The sequence below is a fragment of the Caretta caretta genome, chromosome 1 (assembly GCF_965140235.1).
Source record: "Caretta caretta isolate rCarCar2 chromosome 1, rCarCar1.hap1, whole genome shotgun sequence".
Classification (NCBI taxonomy): Eukaryota; Metazoa; Chordata; order Testudines; family Cheloniidae; genus Caretta; species Caretta caretta.
This window is the reverse complement of record NC_134206.1, coordinates 140,284,590-140,303,744: the sequence shown is the minus strand read 5'-3', so window position 1 is coordinate 140,303,744 and position 19,155 is coordinate 140,284,590. Positions and strand designations below refer to the sequence as shown.

Genomic DNA, 19,155 nt, shown 5'->3' with positions numbered 1-19,155 from the left:
AGTGATTCGGTCCCTAGTCTGTAGCGGTACATGGGATTCTTCTGTCCTAAGTGCAGGACTCTGCACTTGTCCTTGTTGAACCTCATCAGATTTCTTTTGGCCCAATCCTCCAATTTGTCTAGGGCCCTCTGTATCCTATCCCTACCCTCCAGCGTATCTACCTCTCCTCCCAGTTTAGTGTCATATGCAAACTTGCTGAGGGTGCAATCCACACCATCCTCCAGATTGTTTATGAAGATATTGAACAAAACCAGCCCCAGGACCGACCCTTGGGGCACTCCACTTGATACCGGCTGCCAGCTAGACATGGAGCCATTGATCACTACCCGTTGAGCCCGACAATCTAGTCAACTTTCTATCCACCTTATAATCCATTCATCCAGCCCATACTTCTTTAACTTGCTGGCAAGAATACTGTGAGAGACAGTGTCAAAAGCTTTGCTAAAGTCAAGGAACAACACGTCCACTGCTTTCCCCTCATCCACAGAGCCAGTTATCTCGTCACAGAAGGCAATTAGATTAGTCAGGCATGACTTGCCCTTGGTGAGTCCATGCTGACTGTTCCTGATCACTTTCCTCTCCTCTAAGTGCTTCAGAATTGATTCCTTGAGGACCTGCTCCATGATTTTTCCAGGGACTGAGGTGAGGCTGACTGGCCTGTAGTTCCCAGGATCCTCCTCCTTCCCTTTTTTAAAGATGGGCACTACATTAGCCTTTTTCCAGTCGTCCGGGACTTCCCCCAATCGCCATGAGTTTTCAAAGATAATGGCCAATGGCTCTGCAATCACATCTGCCAACTCCTTTAGTGCTCTCGGATGCAGCGCATCCGGCCCCATGAACTTGTGCTCGTCCAGCTTTTCTAAATAGTCCCGAACCACTTCTTTCTCCACAGAGGGCTGGCCACTTCCTCCCCATGCTGTGCTGCCCAGTGCAGTAGTCTGGGAGCTGACCTTGTTCGTGAATTGGTGTTCTATTGTTTAACAGTGCGATTAAAACTGCAATTAATTGTGATTGATTTTTTTTGAGTTAATTGCGTGAGTTAACTGCAATTGACAGGTTTCAGAGTAGCAGCTGTGTTAGTCTGTATTCGCAAAAAGAAAAGGTGTACTTGTGGCACCTTAGAGACTAACAAATTTATTTGAGCATAAGCATCCGATGAAGTGAGCTGTAGCTCACGAAAGCACATGCTCAGATAAATTTGTTAGTCTCTAAGGTGCCACAAGTACTCCTTTTCTTTTTGCAATTGACAGTCCTACTTTCCACTAACCTACCACCTAACTTTCCAGATGACCCCTTGTGAAATCAAGTTTGCTGTTCATGTGGAGTCAGTGCTGAACCATGTACCTCAACCTGAATACAGACAGCTGCTGGTGGAAGCTATTCTTGTTCTCACACTGCTGTCGGACATCGAGGTGACCAGCATCGGGGGCATAATCCATGTGGATAGAATAGTGCATGTGGCTAATGATCTGTTTCTTCAGGAACAGGTGGGTACAGCAGATTTCCACTAATATCTGAGGGTGGAGTTGGGAAGGTATTGTGTTTGAAATGAACTTCATTTTTGGTATTTGTGAAAAATTATTTTTCCCTCCACAAAAAGCAAGTCATGTAAGCATCTTTTGAAAATGTATTCAGAAGATTAAAACCTCCTGTAATTAATGAAATACAGTCTCTTTTGCTGCAGTTTTACAGTTATAGTGGGGTAATGCTCTCTCAAGTCTAAACATCTGTTTAAAATCACCTTTTACTTCACCAGATTACCAAAAACCAAAGGGCTGGTGTTTAAGTAGAAATGGGGAAAAACAAGCTAGTGTTACCAGAGAAATGCAAAAAATAAGGTCTGTAAAGGGGAACTTAAGAGAACTGAACTAGCATAGGTAGAGAAAAAGGTTCTAAATAACCTGTGTTGTCCTACAGTCTTTGGAAAGGAATTCATGAAGGGAGAACTGTTTTCCATATTCAGTGCAGATACAGTTGTAGTCCTGGTCTAGTATTTGTTTTTAAGTTTACTAATTCTGATCTGAACACGGATATCTGATTTTCTCCTCCCCTCCTTTTTATTTTCCCCCTCTCAGAAATCACTTGGAGCAAACGATGACTTCTTGGAGCGAGACTTCGCCACAGGAATTTGCCACTTTTTCTATGACAGCGCTCCAAGTGGGGCATATGGAACTATGACATACTTAACGAAAGCTGTAGCCACCTATTTACAGGATTTCCTGCCTAGTACAGGCTGCCTGATGCAATAGGCTATGCCTCTTGATGAAAAGCAAAAGTAAAGATTCAGAAGCTCTTTTCCCCCTCTCCTCTCTCTTCCCTCTTCACTTACTGAACATGTGTCTTTGACTCCACAGGATTTAAACGCCACTCATCATGTGTGAGCACCAATCTGTAGGGACAGCTGAACAATGAAGATGGAATTTGGCCTAATTCCAGAACCATGAGAAACATGTACAATGAGTGACGCCTATTCTGCCCTAAGTGCAATGTGCAATTTAAAGTAAATTAAGTAAGAATTATGCACTTATGTCAAGAGGAAAATTATTAGTGTAGAGATCAAAAAATATAAATAGGGAGATGCTCCTCTGGCATAAATTTCCCAACTAAGGAGAGTGGATTTTTTCTGTATATTTGAATTAATTAACTCTCTCTTAAGCATGGCTTCTGTATGTTGATGTTGTGAATAGTTAAAGCACAGTTTAGGGTTCTCTTTCTCCGATTTATTCAGTTTCCATGTGATACCCAGGCACTATTTTCAATACACATTGAACCAGATTCTGATCTCAATTACACCAGGGTGATGCAGGAGTAACTCCAATGAAGTCAAGCATGAGATCAGAATTATGACTGTCATAAATCGGTAGCCTCTCTCTGATGACATAGCATCTGCCTTGAGAAAGCTACATCGTTTGGACCAATGCAGCTTTGGAGAAGCTGATCTCTGACTTCCTCTTTTAAAGACAGTTTTATGCTTATGATCGTTTTGGGTAGATGAATAAACAGCTGCCTACAGATCCAAAAGATATGTTTCCTTCGCTCAAGCACGCTTTCTAAATCTTAATATCTTGTCCACTGTAAATGGCCTAGAAGATGAGATACTTAAGCGTCGCCCTTCCAGAATACCATCTGTACTTACTAGAGGAAGAGTTGGTGTGTGTTTTGTGTCCTTTGATTAGACAGATGCTCCTTCATCAGATGTAACTAGAACCATTAGTGGTGTTCTCCCTAATAGAAAAATCTCTCTTTAAACAGCACCAGGATAATACTTAGTACTCTTTAATATGTAGGCTGTTGTTGTATTTGTTTATATTAAATATACAGAGCCACAGTGCTCCCTCCTGTGGCTTAACCCAGGTGAGCTCAAGGTGGAGGAAGACAATGATTTCCCCTTGTTGACTTCCACTGAGGGGTGAGGCTTGCTCCTGTGGAATGGGCTGAATGAGTATCCACTGGTTCTTAGCTAGACCCCTGTTAAAGAGAGGTACAATAGCAGTCATTTGTTGGTGTAATTACTGGCCAGTGCACAAGAAAGGGTTGGAGTAGATTCCAAGTGGCAGATTAGTAAAAGGGTAAGTAGAAATGGTACCATCCAGTCTCTCATTTTTACTTCTTATAAGTGACCTTGAGTGGGATCTTTCCTTAAGCACCAACACACCTACGAAGAAAAATGGTCCTAGTGTTGTTAGAACTTTTGAACAGCACTTATTGGAGTCTTTCTACAGGGAAATATTTTTCCATCTCATACATTTTTAACTATTTTCCTAATTCCAAAATGTGTTGTAAGAGGAAAAATAATATCATCTGCCCAATCCACATGATCTCAACCAAGCCAGGTGGCAGGAGTCAAATTCACCCCCCAAAGCTGGGTATCTTGTAAGATACTACAGTGCACTGCTCCCACAGCAATGCACATCCAGACAGTATTTGGTGCAGGCTGGAGAGATGAGTGCCATAGAGTTGTCCCTTACTATGTCTTAGGCTTAGGAATTTCCCAAAGAGCAAGAAGATGCACAGCCTTTCTGGATAGAATGTACCTGGGGGGAGGAGGCAGGTGCATATGTGCATATTGCCCAGGCAAAGCGTTGTTAATGGTGTAAGGAGCAGGGATGAGTAGCTCAAATGCAGTTGGAAGTCAGTATCTTGTAGATGCCTATTTGTACTTTTGTTTAATCATAGCTCAGTTTTTATACATGTGCTGAGAGATTGATTTAGCTCATTTTCCAAGTAAATAAAATTTTCTCCAGTTTAAACAGGGCAAGCCATACAATGAAAAGTAATTTATGCTGTGTATGCATGTTCATAGGTGAGGGACTTATATAAACTCTTATTTTATTAGGTTCCTTATAAAGCTTCGGTAATGTCAATCATGCAGAGCATGCTTTTCATGCAGAGCCCTTTGATTGATTGAGATGCAAGAAGGTTCTCTCTCAAATCTGTTTTAATGTGCTTTTTTAATTCAGTCTGAGACATTAACTGTTTAAAATTTGTAGAACAAGAGAAGACTGCTAAAATCTGACATTTGTATGCTGCTAAATAGAGATTTAAAATAGATTAGGGCCCATAGCAAAATTCCACCATTTACAAATTTAAATTTGTGTGTGCATGTAACTTTAAAAAAAAAAGTTACCATTCATAATATGAACTAGCTTATGAACATACATGGTTTAGAAATACTGGGTTTTAGTCTGTCTAAAAGTGATACTAACACAATCAGTGAAGTGAAGTCATAGGAAAATACTTTTATGTAATTTAGAAGTCTGGGACAGTTCAGTACAAAAGGATGAGAAACAGTACAGCAAACTTTGAATTGCAGTGTGAATGGACCAATCACCCATGTATACTTCTAGATTGACTCACTCATCTATTGCCTTGTCTCCTGAACTTCTGTTTTTAAAGGAATACATTAAAATCTGTACCATTCATTGGTGGAATCATTGTTCCTGAAACAGGGAAAACTTAACTGGGTCATGAAAGTGTGTTGTAGCAACCTCTCTGGAGAGGATTCAGATGTGTTAGGGACCTAATTTATGGAAAATAAATAAGACAAGGGTAAACAGACACCTTATGTGTCTTTGAAATTGCGGCATTAATGGAATGGAAATAGAACCAACTGAGACCCACTGTTTTAGTTTGACAGGCAGTGCTTTTGCATCAGCAGACTGCAGCTGTCATGAAGGAAACACCTACACTACTTCCTTGAAATATCAGACATGTCTAAAAACAGAAAATTGGTCTGAGATGGTGCAGGGACCAGAATAATAAAATGGTACTCGTATACAGTGGATACTGTATAGAGGTGGTACGTCCAACTTTTGCATGAAGTAGTATTAGGGTTGTCTCCATTCATTGAATCAATGCTCTTTTCTCCCCTCTCCCAATTGTATCAGATACTTAACTGTTTAACATTGTTGTTAGAATTTTGTTAAGCTTTTACTGTTTAATCATTAGTTCTGACATGTTGCCTAAACGTAGCACTCTTCACTTTCACTGCGTGTAATCAGTCCTCAGACAGCCTTACAAAACAGAGAGGAAAACTTAATAGGCCAGGCACAAAAATCTGTTCATATTAGTTATGGGTTACTTGCTCATCAAATTTTTAAAAAAAGCTTGTTCCACGGAAGTAGAATTTGGCAAAGTTGTTCACAACACCCTTGAAGGTAAATATTATTCATACTTTACAGAGGGGGAAACTGAAATAGAGCAATTAAGTGACTTGTCCAAAGCAACCACATGGGCTATCTTGGCATTGACATAGCTTTTCTGGAGGATAAGTAAGTGGATGTGCATCATCGTGAAGTTTACCTTGGTTGTTAGTTACAAAGGAATCCATGACAGAAGGCACTCTACAGCATACATGGAGAAACAAATCAAGAACTGAATCTAAACTCTCATTTCATTAATGCCCCATTTCCCCCAGCAGGGCCAAGCCTAATTTGGGGCCTCATCCACTGCCCATTGAAGTCAGTGGAAAGACTTCCATTGACTTCACTAGGCTGCTAGCTGAGCACTCTTGAAAAATCTGGCTATTAGTGTACATAGAGCGCTCAATAGCCTATTCCTAAGAGGCAGTCTGTACCCCTGTTATGGAAACATTGGTGCAGTTTAAATACAGCAGAAATCTCCACTGAATATTCCCAGCTACATATCTATGGATCACTGAGTGGTAAGCCACCAGTGCTGGGTTTACCACCAGTCTCATAAAAATGTGGCTAGAGGTAGCATACACATCTGTCACTAACAACTTCTTTTACATACGTCTAGTACTTTTAACAAATGCTATGAGAGGTTACAGTAATGGATCTCTTAATATGTGGATACTAAGAACGGCCATACTGGATCAGACCAAAGGTCCATCTAGCCCAGTATCCTGTCTTCCGACAGTGGCCAATGCCAGGTGCCCCTGTGGGAATGAACTGAACAGGTAATCGTCAAGTGATCCATTCCCTGTTGCTCATAATGCACAATATAGATGGGATATGTGTTTTCTGATGATGTTATTCAGAATGCCCCAGCAGGTCCTTCCCGCAACACCCGATCAGAGTTGTGTCATAGGCTTACTTTTAAAAAGTGTGTGCTCTTAAGAGAGGACTCCTCCAAAAGAGATTATAAGAAATATATTGTAAAAGTAGATCTTTCCTACAGGTGCAGCTCTCTCTCCCAGCCCTGGAGGAAGGTGTGGCCAGCATGTGACCAATATCATTAATACAGCATATACTGTAGGAGCGTAGGTCAATATTGAGAGCAAAAGAATGCATGCTAGCCAGCCATTGTGGCTCATAGCCTCATGTGTATGTATGTCCACACTATGATCATCAGTACTTTTTTTAAAATGAGAATGCAGTGCTTCTCTTTGCACCAGCCATATTCATATGAACTATTTTAAGTGTAAAGGGGGACAGTAATGCACCATGGTTTTCCAGATGTAAACAGACTTTAGAAATGGTGGCTCAGCAGAGGATGTTACTACATTTTGGGATTAATTTAAAAAGCTTTAAAGGTGGTTATCTTCTTCTGCTCACCAATCAACTCTGCTTTGAGTGAGTTATTCTTCAGTAAAATTAACTGTGGCTAAATGTATCTTTCAAATCCCTGGGCTGAAACTTTCTATTTTTTACCCTACATGGTATTATTTACAAAATTAGTTTTTGGTAGGGTTTCTTTTTCTTTCTTTTTGTGCTTTTAAAATTTCACTCAGAACATCACCATCCATGCACAGCATGAAAAAATGTGTCCAGTCCTTCCCACTATCAGATGTAGATGGGGTGGGGGCAGGAGGGAAACTGGGGCTCCCGTTCCTCTAAACAGCAGGAAGGGTGGAAGGAGAGCCCAGAGCTCATAAGTGCTAGAACTAGGGTTGAAGTGATTTCCTTTATATATACATGGGTTACAGTTTGGTTCAATCATTCTCAGCACCCCCACTATCCAAATTGTTCCAGCGCTCCTCTCCCCTGGAACCTGGCAGCATAAAGGGAAGAGACTTGAGCATCTTTTCCCTCTCAGCAGCAGCATCTTTGTTTATCCAGGGAAGGGGCTCAGGACACTATTGCCCATGACTGAGCATGAGGTATGAGCTCTCCATTATCGTCCTGCTGAGTGGCAGGAAGCTCCCCTGCATAGCAAGCTCTCTGGGAAACTTCTAGGAACCCTAAAGGGGGTGAGGGGTAGCATGTACCACCTCCAGCCAGCTGACCGAGGACGCTTTTCTGGAGTGTGCATCCCCAGTACCATTGTACATGCTTGTTTTCTCCTCCGGCCAAATACCTCTCACAATGGGCGATGTGCTTTGCCTCTACCCCCTAGCCCTGGCCCTTATCACTGCATGTGAAGATGCTCCTATGTCTTTTAACCACAAGCCATTTTTATGCCAAACCCAACCTCCATGGGCAGAGTTCTCAGGCACCATAGTCACAATGTTTAGGGCTAGCACTGACCAGGAAAACCTTGATCCCCCTCAGAAAATGCAGTTCTTTTGAAAAGCTTTGTGAAATTGTGCAATTCCACCAACATGGCATTTAGGAGAAAATACAAAAAAGATCCAACAATGATAAAACGTTTTGAGAATGAAAAAGTAATTTCAAAACAAAAAAAACCCATATAGTACAAATTGTCCAAAGTCAACATTGAAATAAAAAAGCAATGTTCAGAAATTCTGAAGTTTTCAGGTTTTGTTCCAAGGTGAAATGAAGACAAATTTCAAAATCCTTCAGGAAATGGCATTGCCTTTACCTAGCTGTCTCCTGGGCCAATTGGGGGGATGGGCATGTGTAAGAACTTCCCCTGCCCTCAACTTGACACTTTTATCCATATCTGGCATCAAACTAACCCAGGTTGAGAGTCTGAAATGTACAGAACATTTCCCCCCTGCTCCCCCTTTATTCTTTAGCTGCCTTCGAACCCTTATATTCCAGTGAGGGGCGCAGCATAACAACAGACTGACATCCCAAATGCTATGAGTGAAGTGGGAATTCTGATCCCTTTGATGCAAAACATCCAGTCACTTCAGGGAACCTATTGTCAAGCATGAGTATTGGTGAAACTTGTTTACATTTCTGTGTGCTACATACCTGCAGTTTGGTTATTTTAAATGAAAGTCTGTTGTGATTCCTGACTGAGCCCATTTTTTTCCATAGGCAGGGTCATTTATGAGTGGACTGTAACCTTTTGGACAAATTCCTATTAATTATAGTGTTACAGTTCGATACCACAGAGCTGGGATTCTAGATCTAAACCCACATATACAGAAGAAGCATGTACAGCTTCATAGACCTATTCCACGGTCTTAAAAACCTTTTGCATGCAATATAGAACCCGAGGAACATAGAATTCAAAGTCATTGACAGCTGCACATAATGCAGCACCCTACACAGTTGGGATTATTTAGAAATCTGACTGAATTTCATGAGTTGTCATATAACAAAGTGTTCCTTGTAGTTAGGTACTGTATTTCTGCACCCAAAGGAAATGATCGATCATATGGAACAGAAAACTCAGCTCCCACGATTGAGATTCATGATATTTGCTCTTAAAAATAATGCAGCCGAAAGGGCCAAGGAATAGACTGTCACCAGAGCATACTAGGTGCTTTGAGTTTATTTCCAAATTCTTGTCAAGCTTAGACAAGAAATTAATTTCCAAATTCTTGGAGGCTTGGTCCTAATGAGGAGGTATGCACGTTTCTAGAAGTGTGAGTATTCTTTTAGTTATTACCAAGGCAAATTTGCATAGAACTTTTAATATATGCGATTTAAATGAACATTTTCTAAATAAGCTTCCCTAAATCCTGAAATGCCATAAGGCACAACAGTATCCTAAGAAAATAATGGTAACGTCAATTGGAGGTATGCAGTATGTTACGAGAGCTCATGGGTGTAGTTCTCCTCCCTTGTCTGCTCACGTAGGGCTTGAGCCAAAGCCCATGGAAGTCAAGCAAGCCCATACACTGTACTATTTTACATACACCCCTATATATTATACCTACTGCATTCCCTTCAGCCACTAATTTTAATTCCTCTATCCTTCCCCCCGCCCCCCAAGTTAAGCTGCTAGCATTTGTTCTTTAGCTACCTGTTGCCCATGGTTACCATATAGACCAGAGATGGGCAAAGTACAGCCCGCAGGACCCTCCTACCCGGCCCCTGAGCTCCCAGCCCGGGAGGCTAGCCCCCGGCCCCTCCCCTGCTGTTCCCTGTCCCCCTCAGTGTCCTGAGCCATGCTCTGGATGGCCGGGCAGCACAGTTGCAGAGCCACGGCCCGACCCAGTGCTCTGGGCAGCACTGCCAGCCACTGGTGCTCCAGGCAGCACGGTAAGGGGGCGGGGGAGTTGGATAGAGGGCAGGGGAGTTTGGGGATGTGGATAGGGGTTAGGGGGAATCATAGGGCGAGGAACAGGGGGTTGGATGGGGCAGGGGTCCTGGAGGGGCAGTCAGGAATGGTGGGGGGGTTGGATGGGGCAGTCAGGGGTGGGGGGATCTGAGGGTGGTCAGGGGAAAAGGAGCAGGGGGTAGTGGATGGGGAAGGAGTCCCGGGGGGGGGGGGGGGGCCATCAGGGGACAGAGAACGGGAGAGGGTGGATGGGGCAGGTGGCCCAGGGGAGCTGTCAGGGGGCAAGAAGCGGGGGGGGGGGGGGGTCGGATAGGAGGCAGGGACTGGGCCACACCTGGCTGTTTGGGGAGACACAGCCTCCCCTAACCGGCCCTCCATACAATTTTGGAAACCTGATGTGGCCCTCAGGCCAAAAAGTTTGCCCGCCCCAATGTAGACTCATGCAGTGCTTACTTTTTGCCAGGGCTGAGCCCCAGCACCTCTAGGCTTGGCAGTTCATAGCCCTGGCACCACAGGGCTTGCCACATCAGTTATGAATGTAAAAAAAATTTCTTGAGCCCCAGCACCTAATTGCTTGAGCCTCAGCACTGCTTTCATTCCAAAATAAGCAGTGAACTCATGGAACAGGTTCCCTTACCTCTCTGATGTCAGGTCACATCAGTTGCCCCATCTTTGGCTGGAGGACTGCAGGGTTGCCTGGTAAATTGTTGCTTTGGTGTGTGTCTCTCCTCCCTGGAGTCCTTTCACATCTAGCTGTTTCGGGTGGTGAACAGATTACTTCCCTTTGGGGTTTCTGCCCCATCACAGGCTCTCACTACAGCGCCTTTCTGGGCTGCTTCCCCAGCTTTAGTCACAGGTCTGAATGCCAGGTCTGCTTTTTCCCCATGCCTTATAAAGCAACCCATGCCATATATGTATAGTCCTGCAGTCATCTTAGCTCGGTCACATGTTCCTTCAGACACATGATCCTGCAACCCCCTCAGTCCATTTTAGGGCCAGATCTCCCAGAATGCCATTGTTGGCACTGAACCAGGACTGGCACATGCTTGCTTATAATTTCCCTTAAAAGGCCAGGGCACATCCCATTACGGCCCTCATCCTACTGCTGAGATCCATAGTTGGATGCTTGAATCTATGAAGGGCCCCAAATGATATTCTGTACAGACAGCGCCAGAGCCAAAGATGCTTAGGGATGCTTTTCTCTTAAAAAATTCTATTATTTTTAGCAGGGCCTGAAGAGTAATTCACGTGTCAGTGAGTGCCAAGCTCAAGGCTTGCAGGAAATCAACCTAACAAGGAGTGCCAGCCTCTCAAATCTCAGGGGTTAAAACATGACAAATTGTCCGTAACTAAAGCTGCAGAGCACAAAACAGCTGCCCTTTCTTTTATTTAGCATCTTTTGTGGGCAGGCTTTCAGTAGAAAACACCTAACAGCAAGGATAGTATGAATGTGGGTGGTATTTTTCAGCGATTTCGAGTGCTACTAACTATGTGCCCCCATGCTCTGGGAGTGTCCCAAACAATAGGATGTATATAATCCCAGGCCAGGTCCACACTACAAAGTTAAGTTGAATGCATGTAAGTCAACATCAAGCCCCCGAGTTAAGCAAGTCGATCCTGCGTGTCCACACTACGCTCATTATGTCGGCCGTGTGCACTCTCACTAGCAGGGCTTGCATCGACAGTAGCTAGCTCACAGTGCACGTAGCTGAGTAGAATGTTGGGCTGGGCTTGCAATGCCTTATGGGACAAAACATTGGCACAGGTGGTTATGGGAACATGGCATTAGCCTCCCATGATGCACTTTCCTCCCTCCCGCCCTGAAATCAACAGCCAACAAACCAAGCCTTTGCACGGCTTTTTTCATAAACCTGGGTTACCCATGCAGACGCCATAGCATGATAAGCATGGCCCCCACTCAGCTGTACACTGTTGTTGTGAGCATTACAAACACCTCGCACCTTATCATGCAGTATTTACACCGCTGCTACAGGAGCCGCAGCACAGAACAAGGCGACGGCACGCAAGCAGCCCTGCTCACAGCCATAAAATGGAGCCATTGGCAGTTGCTGTCGACAGTCACGCGTCACCTTGACATGCCTGAGTGCCGTTTCTGGGCCCAGTAAACAAGCACTGACTTGGGGGGGGGGGGTGCGCATCGTTATCCAGCTATGGGATGATGAGCAGTGGCTGCAGAACTTTTGAATGGCACTTTCCAGGAACTGTGTGAAGCGCTTTCCTCAGCCTTGACGTGCAGCAATCCTAAAATGAGAGCTTCTCTGACAGTGGAGAAGCGAGTGGCAATAGCTCTGTGGAAGCTTGCAATGCCAGACTGCTACTGGTCAGTAGGGCATGAATTTGGAGTGGGTAAATCTATTGTGGGATCTGTTGTGATCCAGGTGTGCAGGGACATCAATGGACTTCTAAGAAGGGTAGTGACTCTGGGCAAAGTGCAGGACCTAGGGGATGGTTTTGCCGCAATGGAGTTCCCTAACTGCGGTGGAGTGATACACGGAACACACATCCCTATCTTGGCACCAGACCACCTGGCCAAAGAGTACATAAACCACAAGGGGTACTTCTCAATGGTGTGGCAAGTGCTGGTGGATCACAGGGGCCATTTCACTGACATCAGCATGGGATGGTCGGGAAAGGTGCATGACGCGTGCATTTTTAGGAACACAGATCTGTTCAGAAAGCTGCACACAGGGACTTTCTTTTCAGACTGCAAAATAACCACGGATGATGTTGAAATGCCAATTCTGATTCTGGAAGACCCAGCCTACCCCTTGCTCCCATGGCTCATGAAGCTGTACACAGGCAGGCTAGACAGCAGTAAGGAGCGGTTCAACCATAGGCTGAGCCAGTGTAGAGTGGTGGTGGAATGTGCCTTTGGATGTTTAAAAGGGCGCTGGTTTGTTTGCTTACTGGGTTAGACCTCAGTGAAAGCAATACCCCATTGTTATTGCTGCCTGCTGTGTGCTCCATAATGTCTGTGAAACAAAGGGAGAAAAGTTTCTGGTGGGGTGGAGGGTTGAGGCAGATCGTCCGGCAGCCAATTTTGAGCAGCCAGACACCAGGGCAATAAGAAGAGCACAATGAGGGTCAGCATCTGTGTCTCCATGAGGCTTTGAAAACCAGTTTCAGCAATGAGCCACAGTAATGTGACACTTATCTGTTTTGTTCCTTACCAAACTGTCCCCTCCATTGCACTTTCTCCCTTGTAAACTCCACCCCCACCAACCACTGTGTGTTGAATGAATAAGGAGCCTTTTCTCCTCAATCTGTTAAGTTTTATTATGCACACAAAGACACAGAGACAGCAAAGAAAAGTAAGAACCTTTTGCCCCAGGTTATCTGTTATACGGTGAGGGGAGAAAGAAGGACAGCTTGCTTACAGATGCACTGCAAGAACAATCAAAGGTCTGAGAATGGGCGCCTTCTGGTCCTTGTACTCTCCCCCCGTGTTGAGTGCAAGGGATGCCGGACTTTCCCGCCTCGCCTCACAGGACGTTTTGGGGAGGAGGATGTAGAACTGGGCGATGATGGCAGCAGGTTCAGCGTAGGCTGCAGCAGAACTCTAACATCCAGCTGCCTTTCCTGAACCTCAGCCAGATGCCTCAACATGTCTGTTTGCTCCCTCATAATCTGCAGCATCTCTGCCTGTGTGCACCCTCTTATTCCTTGCATGATCTCCTGTCCTCTCTGTCCATGACCTGGTTCTCGGACAAGGTAATCCTCCATGATCTGCGCTCCGTCTTGTCACTCTCGGAGGCACGCATTACTCATTGAACAGGTCCTCCCAAGTCTTCTTTTTCCGCTTTCTAATCTGGGAAATTCTCTGTCCTGGTGTGGAGGATGTGCCGACGGACAAGGTCTCAGCTCCAAGGAATGCAGAGCTCAAGGGTAGCATTGACAGTGTATCCGATGAAGTGAGCTGTAGCTCACGAAAGCTTATGCTCAAATAAATTGGTTAGTCTCTAAGGTGCCACAAGCACTCCTGTTCTTTTTGTGAATACAGACTAACACGGCTGCTACTCTGAAACCAGTGTATACATTGTTTCTGGTGCAAGGATAAATTTTTGATTAAAAATACAGCCCTCAATACACTTCACTGCAAGCCCCAGTGTAATCACAACCACTGGCTATTGCAAGAACCGATTTGCTGCTCCAGCCATGGTGAGTAACGCCACAAGGCATCCGTGAGAGGTCTTGTGCTGCTGCTTTTGTGAAGACATCCTTGGGATCACAGGTTGGTACTTGAGAAAAGCAGCAGGCTGGATGGTGCTTGAGGGCAGGCACCAATGTAAAGCCCCCCAAATAGTTTGTTTTTTACAAAAGCAGCAATGGTTTGGGGGGATGGAGACAAACAGGAAGCAGCCACTGTCCCCCTCTGCCCCAATACTGCTTGCAATACACAGTGATGCCTTCCAACCACAACCATGGCATGCTCAGGAAACAGATTACATACACAACCCAGATTTCACCAAAAAGGGGACGGATTACTCGTTTGCAGTTTAAGGGCTAGCATTCAAAACTTCCCCCGTTTTCCCTAGGTGACCCTATGGAATATCACTCTCCTGAGGGTAACAGAGGCGGAAAGGGAGCAGATGCTGTAAGTGTCTGGGTACTTATGCTGCAATGCTGTGTGCTGAAATGATGCCAGTAGGGTTAATACTGGAGTGGCATGGGAAAGTGTCCTACCATGGTGGACGAAATAAGGCAGCCATTCCCGGAAACCTTCATGAAAGCTTCCTAGAAATCTCCATGGAGGATTCCTGGGCCATCCCAGGCACATAAACAGTCTTTTTTCAGACAGCACTCTCTGCGTAGCTGGAGTGGCTATCAATACCCCCTACACCTTCTTTTTTGTTCAGATTAAACATAAAAAAAACCATAGCATGTAACCCCTACAGTTTGATTGGAAATATGTACTCACCAGAGGTGCCTTTCCTGACATCATGCTCCGCTGCCAACTGGTCCTGTGAAGGGATGGGCTCCACGGTTAAAAACAGTTCTTGGCTGTCAGGGAGAATGGATCCTCTGCTTGCCTGCCTCACAGTCTCCTCCTCCTCCACAACGTCCTCCTCATTGCTGCTCAAGTTCACCCGGGATGTTTTGGGATAGTGGTGGGGTCACTGCCGAAAACCGCATGCAGCTCCTCATAAAAGCAGCATGTCTGTGGGACAGAACCAGAACGACTGTTTGCCCCTCTTGTCTTCCGGTATGCTTGCCAAAACTCCTTTATTTGCACATTGCACTGCTGTGCGTCCCCATGCCCTGCGCAATCTTGGCATAGATGTTAGCGTTTCTTCTCCTGGATTGGAGCACTGCTTGCACAGACTCCTTCCCGCACGGCAGTAAGATCCACCACCTGCTGTGGATCTTATTGCTGGAGCATGTTTGCGGCCTTGAGTCTCCATGATCAGCTGTGCTGGTAAGCTCTCCATGCTGATCAATGAAAATTCAAAAGTTCCCGGGGCTTTAACAGGGGAGAGTCTGTTTCCTGTGTACCTGGCTGATGTGCCATCAAATTGAAAGTATTCTCCACAGCGGAGCACTGAGAGACACCTTCTGAGGCCAATTCATTCGAATTACACAATGCAGTGTCTACACTATCCCCATGTCGACCCATGGATGTCGAATCAAGCACTAAGCCTCTAATGGAGGTGGAGTACAGAAGTTGACTTTACTTAGGTCAGCGGAAGGGACTTGGTAGTGTAGACACATACATTATTAGATTGATTTAATGCGGCTTATGTTGGCCTAAGTTTGTAACATAGACCAGGCCCCAGTTTAAAAGCAAGAACTGATGCCAAATTCCAGATTTTGCTTTCTTCTGGAAGGAGTCTGCAGAGTATCATTTCCTTTATAGTACCTGTAAGTCACCTGCAGTACACACCTCCGGGCTTCCCAACTTGGAGATCATGTTAACGTTACGGTGGCCTGTTGTATATTTCCTCACTTTCCAAGTTTGGTATATACTGAAGAAAAGAAAAATAATGCATTATCAAAAGCATCTTCATTCTCTATAAAGCAGAATCTTCTAAAGACACACTGAAACAATAGTCAAAGTAATTCTGCTGTTCGTGGTCAGCCCTTGAATAAGAAAATGAGGGAAATATAAAAGCCACACATTTCTATTTGGGATTCTCACTTTTTTTAATTTTAAAGCCATTTTTTTTTTCAATAAAATGCACCTTCCTATATTTCTTACAAGTGAGTTTGCATTTTTGAGACAGGAGGTAGTCAATTTTAACAGTTTCAAAAAAGAAAAGAGCTCAATTTATCTACTATAGTTATAGCAGCACTGTAGCAAAGCTCCGACTCACCAGTGTAGCGTCTCCTGCTGGTTATCCAGGAATTAGCTCGATTCCAGCTTCGGAGCACCTCCTGCTGGCTGGTGTCTTCCTACCGGTACCTGCTTTCTGTAAATCTCAACCATTTGTAGCACTTCAGGCCCCGCATCCCTCCCGGACCCCGGTACCTCTTATCTTGGAGTACTGCCCCACAGCAGTGCCCCCACACTCTGGGTCTCCCCTCCCAGGGGAACCCCAACCCCCTCTACCCATCTTGCCTCAGTGGCTACTGCCATTCATCCTCTAGCCCCTGCTCTCAGGGGCAAACTGCAGTCCGTAATGGCCACTCATCACTGGCAAGGGAGTTGGACCTGCTGCCTTTCTAGCCGCAGCTGCCTCCTTGCAGCCCTAATACTTCCGCTGGCCTTTAGCAAAGCCTCAACCTGGGGACTCAACAGGCCAGATCTCCTCAGCTCTGCCTGCCCTTCCCCAGCCCTGCTCTGCCTCAAGTACCCTGCTTGCTCTCCCAGGCAGCCGCGTCCTCTCTACTTCTCAGCTGGAGCAAGAGTCTCTCCCACTCTCTCAGTCTGCCCTTTTATCAGGGCCAGCTGTTCCGTAATTGGGTGCAACCACACCTGTGGCTGATTACCCAAGCAACCTCCCTTGGCTGCTTCTAATCCCTTTCTGACCCCCGCCAGAAGCACCAAAGTATCTAAAGACTATGGGCATGATACAAAGTTTGTTGAAGTCAATGAAAGACAAGACACCTAGATCCTGTACTTCTGTCTCAAGCAAAATTCTCATTACAAATAATGGGAGCTTTGCTTGGATAAAGAGTACTGTTTTAGGCCTATTATAGTACTAGTTTATTAATGTGAGTAGACAATTCAAAGTCTGAATTGTCAAATCACCTAAAAAGTCAAAATATATAAATGCAAATCTACAGTACAAGCATTTTTTACCTCAATTACAACTGAAAAGTAAGGAAGATATCTGGAAGATCATTTCCCTCCCATTCTGTTTTTGAGTGTTATTTAAATAATCACCATTATTTTTTCCAGTCCTGGGGTACCTTCCTTGTTCTCCATGCTTGAAAAATAATTGGAATGATTCAAGTAAACTCATGAGTTCACTGCCTTCAAACCTGAAACGAGTGTCATCCACACATGCTTCTTACTGATACCTTTGCATGCAGTACTTACAAGGTCTTCAGTGCTTCTAACTGGGACTGATCCTTCCAATGGAAAAATATTCTTAGACTTCAGTGAGAGTGGGATTAGGCCCCAATGGCCAGAACATTTTGTTGTTAAAGTAAGACTTCACAAGCTCACCTATAGGCCTTTATTACTCTACTTATCCCCTTTGTATCATACTAGTTGATTCTGCTTTTTTGCAAGCTAATTCTCTGTACACACAAATACTGCTTCTTCTGTTAACCCTAATATCACTAAGCAGTCCCTTCTACAGTAACACTGGCCACCTATTATTCTTTCTTTTATTCTCTTTCAGAGGAAGTGTCATTTGTTGCGGTTTATGATGGCACACAATGTTCCAGAATTGTTCCACATAGATACTTCCTCCCACTGCATCAAGCTCAGTAATTTTCTTAATATCTCACACTTTGCTTTTTTGGAATCTAAACCCCTTGTACGACTGTGTTCCATGTACCCATTCCATATGATGTTCAAATCCAAGAACTTTGTCTTTGCTATGTTGAAGCATCTCGTGCGCAGTGCCACCAAGCTTCCTTATTACCATCATTTTCTTAGTCAATTCCTCTTTAATAAAATGCCCAAGTTATTTATGGAGGAAATCAGTGTTCTACTGTGATCCATACAAGACCAAAACCAGTGAAGCAGGATAATATACTACATTTTTAATTGCTTTGAAAGCTAAGATTTTTATTCTGTTATTGACCACATATTTATGCCCATGCAAGACAATAACATGTATTTTGAGTTTAAACTTAATGGATCTCCATTCTTATCATAATGAGACCTATTCAGAAAAAAAAAACATAAGGGCAGGCTTTTCAAAAGAATTTCATTAACTCTCCTAGCACACGGGGGAATCAGTAACAAGCAAACACTTTGTCTTTAAATAATAGGCTATGTATGTAAACAATAGTAAGAGAGGTAGTATTGAACTGAAATTATTAATTTATTAGCATCATGCAAAATACTAGTTTAAATGTAGAATAGTTTCTGTAGATGAGTGTTTCTCCTCTCAGTTTTCAACCTTAGGAATAGCTGGTCCAAAGGATCTCTCTACTTTTCCCTATCATATCCCTCATTGGAAACACCATCTGATCAATCAAGCAGGACCAGAAAGGACTTCCTTCAGAGTACATCAATTCTTCTCATCTGTGAGGACTGTTGTTGAGCCACACAAAGAAGATCACCTTAACTTCCCACAAGGTTAAAGGAGCTACACTGGCAGTGATCAAGTTCCCAATGGTCAGGCGATAAAGAAACAAGGACTGGAATCAAACAAGTTGCTAATATGGCCGTGTCCTGCTCTACCATCAGGCAACCAACCACCCCATAAGAAGGCAGTTAAAGTTTTTCATCTCTTCTCTCTCATCATTAATATCCTCCTGTGTAGCAGCTGTCCACAGTTTACAAGTGGCTGAGCAATGACTTCCCCAAACAGCACAATGCTTCTGGTTCTCCACCTCATATGTTTACCATGCTGCCTTATCAGAACGAGCAGTCCATTCTCTCTCAGACAGGCATTATGTTTCTCAGTGCAGCATAATATCACCAGCAAACATGCAAGCTCCTGACAAGAACTTCTGAAACGAATTCTGCTTCTACTTGTTTTCAAATTTATTAACCACATGAAAGGCCTCTAAAAATTCATTGAAGTCAATGCTGCCATCTTTGTTGAAGTCAATGCTGCGGGCTAGGTTGTCAATGGATTCATCATCTATGTCGATTTTGAGATGAGAATTGAAGAGCTTCCATGTCTGGCGAAATTCCTCAATGGAGATCAGACCTAAAGGAGACAGAAGGGGGAAGCAGTGCACTATTCA

The 19,155-nt window shown here is 44.3% G+C and overlaps 2 protein-coding genes and 1 long non-coding RNA gene across 17 annotated transcripts in view; 1 reads left to right on the top strand and 2 right to left on the bottom strand.

Annotated features, from left to right (window-relative positions):
- The window catches only part of PHKA2 (phosphorylase kinase regulatory subunit alpha 2), a 72,472-nt gene extending 67,550 nt beyond the window's left edge, over positions 1–4,922 (top strand). For all 13 annotated transcript variants that reach the window (XM_048862208.2, XM_048862226.2, XM_048862275.2 and 10 more), the window contains 2 exons: positions 1,287–1,487; positions 2,076–4,922. In XM_048862208.2, coding sequence (XP_048718165.1) covers positions 1,287–1,487; positions 2,076–2,249 — 375 coding nt within the window. In that variant the 3' untranslated portion in view covers positions 2,250–4,922. The remainder of the gene's footprint in view (positions 1–1,286; positions 1,488–2,075) is intronic.
- An 8,171-nt stretch (positions 4,923–13,093) lies between these two features.
- Positions 13,094–16,670, bottom strand: LOC125641847 (uncharacterized). Its single transcript, XR_007358175.2, has 3 exons — positions 16,155–16,670; positions 15,701–15,806; positions 13,094–15,001 (listed from the first exon to the last, which is right to left on the bottom strand). It is a non-coding gene; the product is annotated as an uncharacterized LOC125641847 (long non-coding RNA).
- Positions 16,671–17,982: 1,312 nt separating this feature from the next.
- The window catches only part of PPEF1 (protein phosphatase with EF-hand domain 1), a 70,440-nt gene continuing 69,267 nt past the window's right edge, over positions 17,983–19,155 (bottom strand). For all 3 annotated transcript variants that reach the window (XM_075131672.1, XM_048862355.2, XM_048862338.1), the window contains one exon: positions 17,983–19,118. In XM_075131672.1, the coding sequence (XP_074987773.1) occupies positions 18,934–19,118 (185 nt within the window). In that variant the 3' untranslated portion in view covers positions 17,983–18,933. The remainder of the gene's footprint in view (positions 19,119–19,155) is intronic.